The sequence below is a fragment of the Ambystoma mexicanum genome, chromosome 1p, assembly GCF_040938575.1.
Source record: "Ambystoma mexicanum isolate Mex_15411 chromosome 1p, UKY_AmexF1_1, whole genome shotgun sequence".
Classification (NCBI taxonomy): Eukaryota; Metazoa; Chordata; class Amphibia; order Caudata; family Ambystomatidae; genus Ambystoma; species Ambystoma mexicanum.
In genome coordinates this window covers 840,184,236-840,195,206 of record NC_090921.1, presented here as the reverse complement: position 1 = coordinate 840,195,206, position 10,971 = coordinate 840,184,236, and the positions used below count along the sequence as shown (strand labels likewise).

General features: G+C 43.9%; 1 protein-coding gene across 1 annotated transcript in view; it reads right to left on the bottom strand.

Moving 5' to 3' along the window:
* Positions 1-924: 924 nt before the first annotated feature.
* Positions 925-10,971, bottom strand: part of CCT3 (chaperonin containing TCP1 subunit 3) — a 538,625-nt gene continuing 528,578 nt past the window's right edge. The window contains exon 14 of the mRNA XM_069652818.1: positions 925-1,270. Coding sequence (XP_069508919.1) covers positions 1,172-1,270 — 99 coding nt within the window. The 3' untranslated portion in view covers positions 925-1,171. The remainder of the gene's footprint in view (positions 1,271-10,971) is intronic.

Here is a 10,971-nt window from a genome sequence, read left to right as displayed (position 1 = left end):
TGCCTATCTGCTGCCCAGTCCGTGTGCGCCTCGGATGATCTCTTCCTCGATGCCAGCAAGACAGATCCTTCCTATGGTGACTTCAGCTCCCTCTTTCCATCCTTCATTCTGACCACCCTCGATGGGCTAGCCCCTTCCCACTTTATCCCAAGCCAGAAACCTTGGAGCCATCTTTGAATCTTTTCTCGCTCACATCCTGGACCTTGCCAAGGCAGCCCATTTTCAACTTCACCTCCTCCAAGAGGTGTTCTTCCTGTCCTCACTTTTCCCCAGAAGCTCAATTTCTCTAAAGCTCTGGAACGCTCTAGGCTGGTCTATTACAAAAGACTCTTCCTTAATCTACCCTTTTCTTCTCTGCACGCTCCAGCTAATCCAGAATAAAGCAGCATGAGCTTCAATCCTTGGCCTCAAGCACAGGCACCATATCTCTCCAGCCCTATAATCTCTTCACTGGTTCACAGTTGCTGCAAGGATCAAATTCAAATCCCTCTGCATCATCCATAAGGCCGTCTGGGGCCGGGGACCACGCTATTTTAAACTTACTCACCAAATACTCTCCTTCCAAATCTTTACGTTCCTCTGGCTCCAACTCTGTTTCAAGCGCTTCTCTAAGCAGCGAGCTGGTGGCCATTCTTTCCTCAGCTGGCTGCCTACTCTGCATCAGCCCCACCGCCCCCCACCGACTTGAGCCAGATCAACTCAAATTCCGGAAGCTCCTCAAGACTATTCTTGGCCCCCTCCTTATACTAAGAGTGGAGCTTATGTACTGCCTCAGATGTATGGTTTCAGGAAGACCTTAGTTGGACTTTAGAAACACTGTCTCAACACTGCTGAAGAACAAAGTAAACATCAGGATGGCTTAAGTATACATTCCTGTCTGGAATTTCCAGAATTACAACCACTCAATTCATAACAACAAAAGAGTCCAAATAGCTTTAATTTATTGCTGCAAATCAACAGTAACGGAGGAGTTTCAACAAGTGAAGTCACGGTACTCCTATTTACAACAGGGCATGTGTGCAATGTGTTACTAGCTTGTTCTTGTCCGTCACAAACTGCTTTTTACAACAATGATCACTTAAAGGACATCATCCCTGCCATACTAGAAAGGGGAAAAGGGCAGATAAATTCGGTCAAGTTCGACATTCTCAGTTCACAAATTTCATCTAGTTCATTCTTGGCCTGGATTCGGAGCTCCTCGGTCTTGGTTGTCTCCCTTTCTTTTGTGGCCAGAGACAATGTCATCGATGCGGAGCAATAGAATAGCAGTCTGTAAAAGACAAAAAAAGACAAAATTAAACCAATAAACTAACTTTTAAAAGTTTTACATGTCTGGGCTCTAAACCTCTGAATTTGAGAAATAAGAATTGCTTGCAATCCCAATTCATCATGGGATGGATCTTCATTGATAAGCTCTTTCTATGGGCCATATGTACGGCATACATTAATCACTGTAATCCTGATTAGTGTATCTAATTAGATTCACATGCTTTACATGACTTGTTTTCGAAAGTCAAAAAAGGGACCTCAGATGGTTTTGTTTCCGACACTAGGGAGCACAAAGTATTTGTGCGAGTACACAGGAGGAAGTATAAGGCATATGAAGTCTATGCATCAACTCCAAGAGAGGAGTAAGGGTGTGTGCATGTGAATCTGAGCAGATACAAGCATCAGAAATAACATTAGTGAGTAATGTATGTCTTTTGAGGCTTGTGGATTCACTTGGAATCGCATGCTTTGCATAGACTAGTGAATAGTACCTGCAAAAGGTGGTGGGATGTTTGATGGTACAGCAGCAAAAAGATTTCTTAATACTGCTCGTTTCACCTGTGAATCCCGTTTAGAATGAGTATCCAGACAATAATGCCGAGTAGAGTAATGTGTGGAACTGCAACCAGCTGCTTTGCAAATGGCATCTAATGGAACGTTTGCAATAAACGCTAAGGTAGCCACTGTGCCACATGTAGAGTGTGCTTTTGTTGTGAAAGGCAGAGTGGTTAAAAAGGAAAGAAAAAATCCTGTGGATTCGAAAATAGTGCTGTGCACTCTTGACCTCTCCTTAAATATACGAGAAGCGTTACTAGTGTATTGGGTCAAACAATATGTTGGATCTGACGGGCAGCGTGAACTCCGATACCCTCCAGCTCATCCACCAAGAACTGGCAAAATTAGACAAAATGAAGGGTTGTGGATAGAGAACACGCGCTGTCTAAACAAATGATGCAAATATCAAAGAACAAAGGTTTCCACGCGTTAGATAAGAGTCTCATATGAAGAAAGTTGTAAAGGAATTAGGAAATTTGATACAGGAATGGTATGATAAAGGCTTAACGGAAGATGAAAAAAGATTCCTTTATATATCTGAACCTACCATGCCAACATTATATTTTCTGCCAAAAGTACATAAGGCTTTTGATATATTTCCTCAAATCAGACCTATAATGAGTGGCATTAACTGGGCTACGGAGGGTTTATCCAAGTACCTCGAAGCATTGAAACCATTTGTTGCGACTACTCTGTCCTACATCAGAGACAGTACGCACGTACTCCAGTCTCTGAAAAACTATAAAATGGGAGTCTGATTATTTGGTTGCCACCACTGATGTAGTTGCTTTATATACCAGTATTGATCATGAGTTGGCGGTGAAGACAATGGACTATACATTTCGCAATTCCTCTGCCTCTTATACACATGTTGAATTGCTAAAATGTTTGATTTGTGCTCTGTAATGTCTTTATATTTGACAATGAATATTATGTTCAACAAAAAGGAGTTGCAATGGGTGCGAAATTTGCACCATCGCTAAAATTTGCACCATTGCTTGCCAATCTTTATGGCACAGTATGAATATGTATATATGAATGGTGATTTCAGTCCCAACCTGATTCTCTGGCGGCGCTTTATCGATGATATTTTGATAGTCTGGAAGGGAACATCTACATAAATATATCAATAAAGCAGCGTCTAAATTTGCAGATTTAAAACAGGATAAATTACTGGTGGCACGTGGATCATCTAAGGCCACACCACCTCATATTGCTATTGTTACTAAGTATTCTAAAGATTCTTCGATCATTTCCAAACTAGTCAATCGACATTGGCATATTCTTCGGTTGGACAAAGGATTTAGCACCTTTCCTATCGGAGACGCCTAAATTCACGTTTACCAAAGCCACAACTATAAAACAAAAAATATGTCCATTGTTTTTGGACACTCCTGATAGTGGCTCGAAGCCAGAATCCCACCGAGCCAGTAACAGATTTTTCAAACGTGGAAACTGTAACCAAAGTTCATATGCATATGATAATTGTCAAGCCTTCACTGATATGTACGGAACTTTAGTTAAAATCAACAGTTATCAATTTTAAGCCATGCTATATTGTATATGCTATTGTGTGGGGGGTAAACTATATATTATTAGCACCATTTGTCAATTGCAAATCCGAATTAGGGAACATCTTGCGAGTCTCAGGGTTCCTGAGGCTAAATCACCATTAGCCATACATTGGCAATTAGAACATCAATTGAATGACAAAGCAGATATTAGATTTGTGGGCTTAATGAAAGCCAGAAGGAGCAAAGAAGGGGCGATATTAGACTCCGACACATGTAAGAGACTTATTTGTTTTTTAAGATGCACTGAAAGGGGCCTCAATACGGACCATGAGATGCATGTGTTTTTATAATCCATCTTTGGATGTTGATTTTGATATTCATCCAAAATTGTATACCGTTATTGCAGCACATATTGCATTTCCACATCACATTATTGTCTACAGAGCACAGCAGTTGTGATCAATGGAATGAGACTAACATGACCGCATATTTATGGTAGACTTGTATATGTATCTATCCCATGTGATCCTTTCATTTTCTGAACATGATTCCTCTCATGACCCATGAGTGTCCCTTACCAGCTATATATTATTTATATGTCAAGTATTCACTTTAGACATTTATTATTAATGTTTTGAGCCATGGGGTTTGCCACCCAGTCCTTGCTTTCATAGCTTCAAGTTGTGCTGTCAATGTTATGTATAATGGACAGTGATTAACTTCGCCAGCTGTCGGAGGGATCGCCATAGGAGGGGAAATTGGTTTTACTTTTGTCTCCTCTGGCGTCTTTAACATCCTGGGCGAGTTACACTTTCTGATTTTAACTATATGAGTTTGCTTGTATCATGACACCAGACGTGGCACCAGGGGGACGATACCATATCATTTACGCCACCATCGTGATGTTTTACCTTTACAATGGTGCACGTATGATTCATCATGGTATCCGATATAGCATTGCTGGGAGCTGACCCGGTTATATTTTAGTATTACCGATTCATTATTCATGGTTACTTGCGATCCCCATTACACCACTCTGTTTACATGGTGACAGACGCGCTATACGCGTGACGTGTTATTTACTGCTGAACGGAGCGTTGCTCCGTGCTTGCTGAAATGCTCTGTGGGATCTAGCCCTGTTAGTTTAAAAAAACGCTGATTAACTGGTAAGCTTAAACTGGTTCTCCGAGTTATCTCTAGCCCATCATGATTTTGTCAGTTAGCCATGATTGCTAACTTGATGTAGTCCTTTGAAGTATGGTATTAACATTGATGTTGTTACCATTTGAACTTTTAGGTCTCTTAACACTCTGAGCAATTGGTTTTGGATTCCTCCAATTAATGGAAACTACTAATCGCAACCGTGGGCAACATTATCTGTTGCAAACGTGCTTCTCTGAATAAGGGCACGACTATAAGTCTACAGGTATGAATGTATTTTTTCAATTTTTTTTACCTATTCATTAGCATTTGAACAGATTATGGTGTAATGCATCATTACTATTATTCCATTTGCAGCTAGTAGCTGTACTTGAATCAGCTGTCTTGGTAAGAGAAACAAATAAAAAAATCATGGCTACTTGGAGTATAAGGCACTTTTAATAACACTGTGGCACATTGCAATACTTCAAGTTGCAACACTAATATGAGGTTGTATTCGCATTGAAACTTGTGGTGGCAAATCCTATCGGGTTCTCCATCCCCAGCACACATCTTCTCTTCACTTATATCACTTTCGTGGGAGATATTAAGATTTTTCTGCACCCAAATTATGCACTATTTTTAGTTTATTGGCAGCTACATAATGGGGTTTTCTCATGGAGCAGTTATGGTAACTAGTTTTCTTTGTGGATCTTGTTTCTGGTTATGGTTTCATGGCACTTACATATACACACACACTTTATTTTCTTAATTCTTTATGTATGTGATCATCAATTACTTAAACACCACCATCTGCAACAGGACTGTGGTATGAGCTTCTCTTAAGTTCATTGGTGACAATGTATTTAATAGCTTGTTAACATTCGATACTTTTTATACTCCAATACCTTATTGAAAAACTATTTTAACTTTGTATTCTAAATGTGATCACTGTGTGTTTCATTTGTAGAATACTGGACTTATACAGCCTTGAGGACGACCCGTAGGTCGAAACAAGTGTAGGCTGTTCAAATTTTGAATAAATCCAAGTTCTTCATATGAGACTAACACGTGGAAATATTTGTTCGTTGATATTTGTGCATCATTTGTTTTGTTCACCCGCCCCGTCATTGAGCCAAGTCACCAGGCGTCTGTTTCGGTCCTTCAGGGTATTCTGGGAGAAGCCTTGACAGATCTCACACGTGTCGGATGAATGATGAGGGTGAAGACAGTAAATACAGTCCATATGCCCATCACCTTCATACACTTTCTTAAAACCGCAGGTAGCACACGGACGAAACACCTTTCCAGACATTTTTGAAGGAAGTCGAAGAAAAAAGAACGCACAACCTAGCAAAAATAGCAGATACTCGAGGTAATCCCACTACTTTGGAAGACGGTTGAAATCTGAGGGAGCCGCGCAGGCGGGGCTACTTATACCTCTACGTCCTAGTGGCGCAGGCGTACGCGGCCCAAAACGACAGATAGGACACAAAAGTGTCGAAATTTTTCCTATGGAAAAGGTCAATATAATTTACTGTGGATTCCCATCCTGACGACGGGGAATATTCTAAGCATGTGAATCCATGAAAGATCCAATGCTGGAGAAGTAGCACATTTAAATGCATTTGTCTATCCACTTAGAAATAGCTGACTTAGCAATTGGAAGATAAGGAGATCCCGCCTCTGTAGACACAAAGAATTGATCAGTTTTTCTGATTGACTTGGCATCACAGAAGTGCGCTTCCTGAAGTGTGCTGATCCAGCTGACAAAGGACCTGGCTGTTACTCTGCTTCCCGTGACTGCTCCGTGACTCGGATGCCATTGAACTTTCTGGAGACATGTGACCCCTGTGAAGTCCCTCCTACCTCACCCAGAAACTATTAACCAGAATGCACGCGCATCTCGTGCACACATATCCCGGAAGTGCGCTTCCTGACGTGTGCTGATACAGCTGGAGGGCGAGGGGCGGTGGCTCGAGGTGCTTTATTATTAATTCGCATTATTTAAAGGTATTGAAAAACAGTTGGTGAAAAGTTTGAATTTAATGTGAGCGAGCAGATCAAGGCATAGCGTTTAACTATTGTATCAATGTCAATCTGCTACACTTTGAGTTCCGCAAAGCCCTCACCAAACAAAATAGCTCGCACCATGGCTTTAGAATGTAACTCCTAAATGCTCAACTCACTCTGTAACTCTAAGCTGTAGTGTGAGCACTGCTAACCGTGCCAAGGCCATGTCGCTAACATATCAGAAACTTCTACCCGTGGCGCTCCCCTTTTCCATCGTTACCGGAGGCGGGGAGGACTACCTATTTCCTCATCGCTCAACCTGATACTCCTTGTAAGGGAAGAACTACGACGATTAATTTATGTACTCCATCAGACTCATTAATGGCGAACCTTGATCTACCAAATCTTGAGAATGCAGCGGAAGGCATGCCACAAGTGCCTCAAGATCAGCCCCAGGCAATAAACGTGGCTGCGTGCATTCATAGAACTGACAATGGCGCTGCATGCTTTTTACACACAACGCATAATTGTACAGAACCAATAAATGATTCTGTACATTCTATGGGAATGACTACCGGAGCTACTATTTCAATAATGTCGTCTCCGGTTCAGAATTTTAATAATTTTATACTCCCAGCAAGATCAGTGCTCTCAGTCACCAGTGATGTTTTCTGACTCACTACAGGATGCTTCCATCACTTCACTCTCTTATGCTCAGCCGACCGCGAGAAAAGCTAATGTAGCTGCGGCTATGTCAGCGGCGTTCCTGGTCGCCGAGATTTCTTTGCTTTGTTCTCGCTGGCAAAACTACGAGAGTTCAGATTATAGGCTCAGCGAACAAAATGGAATGATCAAGCAGATTTTGGAGGACCTTTCTCAGGGGAAAATTTTCTCACCTGAACCCCTTGCAAAGCCACATATTAGGTCTCCGATGAAAATTGTTTTAACAACTAGACAAAAAAGTAGTATCAACAAGTCCAATTTTACAAGCTCCTGCCACAGAAAAAGCTACTGACAATAATATGATCATCTCATGAATCAGAGAATTTAAATACTCCTGTGGATACTGTGAGCATTCAACAAGCCCGTGTCAAACCTAATTGTGCCTTTGCAGACTCAGAGGATATTAGACTCTATAGCTCCGAGCGATTCTAACAGCAATTGTATCAGGGTGCTTGATGATAAACCGATATTTAATATCTTCGAATAATAAACAAAAAAGGACAAAGTGGCAAACATGATCCTAATGAGAAGACCAATCATAAGAAAAAGATTATAGTTCCAATTACTGAAAAATCCAAGTCACATTCCTGGTATTTTATACACTCACCGACTACCTCCAAAAACCAAAGCCAAACTAAGAATGACAGCAAAGAAAACAGAACACCAAAACAAAAAATAGGCTTACAATTCAACAAGAAAACACAAACACCAAGCCCTCCCAGTGGAGCATTAAAGCTCTGCTCATATGCTCGGTTGGACAATTTGGTTGAAGCGATCCAAAAAGCGTCAACACCCAATTCCTCTCTAAAGGAAACTCTTATTCATTCAGCCCCCCCCCCTTTCCCAATGAAAATTTTAGCCCAACAGCAAGACACTTGAAAACATTTCCATGGGCAATTTCATTTCTCACATTGGAGGACCGCCGTAAAGCAATTGAGCAATCGATCTCTTCTTTTATGGCTGGCTCTTCAAAGGCTCCAGTCCTTTTACCAACAGATGGCAACGATCCTTTGAGAATTCCCATGGGACCAGTTCTTACTAAACAGCTTCCTAACACAATTAAAAGTTGCCATTTGCCAAAGTCGCCAGCCCCCCACGACCCCATTTCCGTGGGTTTTAGGGTTTTCTTGGAGCCCCAGGCCCCGCGTTGCCCATTGTTTCCCTGCCTCCCCTTCCTGGTCCTCCGTCGCCCTCCCGCCTCCCAGCCCGCCCCCCACCCCTGATTGGCTGCTGGCAAGTGGCTGCCTGGGTCTAGCGACCCGCTCGGTGCACCTGCTCCCCTTTCCCATCTGAGGAGCAGGTGAGTGCTCCAGCCCCCCGCAACCCCATTTCCGTGGGTTTTAGGGTTTTCTTGGAGACCCAGGCCCCACGTTGCCCAGTGTTTCCCTGCCTCCCCTTCCTGGTCCTCCGTCGCCCTCCCGCCTCCCAGCCCGCCCCCCACCCCTGATTGGCTGCTGGCAAGTGGCTGCCTGGGTCTAGCGACCCGCTTGGTGCACCTGCTCCCCTTTCCCATCTGAGGAGCAGGTGAGTGCGCCAGCCCCCCGCGACCCCATTTCCGTGGGTTTTAGGGTTTTCTTGGAGCCCCAGACCCCACGTTGCCCAGTGTTTCCCTGCCTCCCCTTCCTGGTCCTCCGTCGCCCTCCCGCCACCCAGCCCACCCCCCACCCCTGATTAGCTGCTGGCAACTGGCTGCCTTGGTCTAGCGACCCACTCGGTGCACCTGCTCCCCTTTCCCATCTGAGGAGCAGGCGAGTGCGCCAGCCCCCCGCGACCCCATTTCCGTGGGTTTTAGGGTTTTCTTGGAGACCCAGGCCCCGCGTTGCCCAGTGTTTCCCTGCCTCCCCTTCCTGGTCCTCTGTCGCCCTCCCGCCTCCCAGCCTGCCCCCCCACCCCTGATTGGCTGTTGGCAAGTGGCTGCCTGGGTCTAGTGACCCGCACGGTGCACCTGCTCCCCTTTCCCATCTGAGGAGCAGGTGAGTGTGCCAGCCCCCGCGACCCCATTTCCGTGGGTTTTAGGGTTTTCTTGGAGTCCCAGGTCCCGCGTTGCCCAGTGTTTCCCTGCCTCCCCTTCCTGATCCTCCGTCGCCCTCCCGCCCCCATCCCTGATTGGCCCTCGCACTATCTAATCCAGACGATTACCGACCATCCCAGGGCAGCCCTCTCCCCGTGCAGCCCCTGCGGCTAAGGACCCGAGGCAAAGGACGACTCATACGGTAGACAGCTCCAGATCGTATCTGCAGGTATCCGCAGGAGAAGCAAGAAGCCAACAACAAGTAAGTGTGGCAAGGGCAGGGCCAGAAGCCACTATTTCAGGCCATACTACCCTACCACTCATCTAACAAAACAGGTAAATTCATTACTCCTGCAGTATATTTGCATTTGGAAACTGTCCTAAACATGTGAAAGTTGCATTTAGAAGTGTACCCAAAGAGCCAGTGTGTATATTTAGAAGTTGTGCCCAATAGCCTCTCTGAGAAAAGCTGCATTTAGAAGTTGTGCCCAATAGCCTCTCTGAGAAACGCTGCATTTTGAAGTTGTGCCCAATAGCCTCTCTGAGAAACGTTGCATCTAGAAGAATACCCAATAGCCAGTGTGTATATTTAGAAGTTGTGCCCAATAGCCTCTCTGAGAAAAGCTGCATTTAGAAGTTGTGCCCAATAGCCTCTCTGAGAAACGCTGCATTTTGAAGTTGTGCCCAATAGCCTCTCTGAGAAACGTTGCATCTAGAAGAATACCCAATAGCCAGTGTGTATATTTAGAAGTTGTGCCCAATAGCCGCCTGAGAAAAGTTGCATTTATAATTGTGCCCAATAACCTCTGAGGAAAGTTCCATTTAGAAGTGTACCCGATAGCCTATGTGTACATTTAGAAGCTATGCCCAATAGCCCCTCAGATAAAAGCTGCATTTAGAAGTTGTGCCCAATAGCCTCCCTCAGGAAAGTTGCATTCAGAAGTGTACCCAATAGCCTATGTGTACATTTAGAAGCTGTGCCCAATAACCCCTCAGAGAAAAGCTGCATTTAGAAGTGTAGCCAATAACCTTTCTGAGAAAAGTTGCATTTAGAAGTGTACCCAATAGCCAGTGTGTATATTTAGAAGTTGTGCCCATTAGCCTCTCTGAGAAAGGTTGCATTTAGAAGTAGTGCCCAATAGCCAGTGTGTATATTTAGAAGTTGTGCGCAATAGCCTCTTTGAGAAAAGTTGCATTTAGAAGTTGTGCCCAATAGCCCCTCTGAGAAAAAGTTGCATTTAGAAGTTGTGCCCAATAGCCAGTGTGTATATTTAGAGGTTGTGCCCAATAGCCTCTCTGAGAAAAGCTGCATTTAGAAGTTGTGCCCAATAGCATCTCTGAGAAAAGCTGCATTTAGAAGTTGTGCCCAATAGCATCTCTGAGAAAAGCTGCATTTAGAAGTTGTGCCCAATAGCCAGTGTGTATATTTAGAAGTTGTGCCCAATAGCCTCTCTGAGAAAGTTGCATTTAGAAGTAGTGCCCAATAGCCAGTGTGTATATTTAGAAGTTGTGCGCAATAGCCTCTCTGAGAAAAGTTGCATTTAGAAGTTGTGCCCAATAGCCTCTCTGAGAAACGTTGCATCTAGAAGTATACCCAATAGCCAGTGTGTATATTTAGAAGTTGTGCCCAATAGCCTCTCTGAGAAAGGTTGCATTTAGAAGTGTACCCACTAGCCAATGTGTATATTTTGAAGTTGCATTTAGAAGCTGTGCCCAATAGCCGCTCTGAGAAAAGTTGCATTTAGA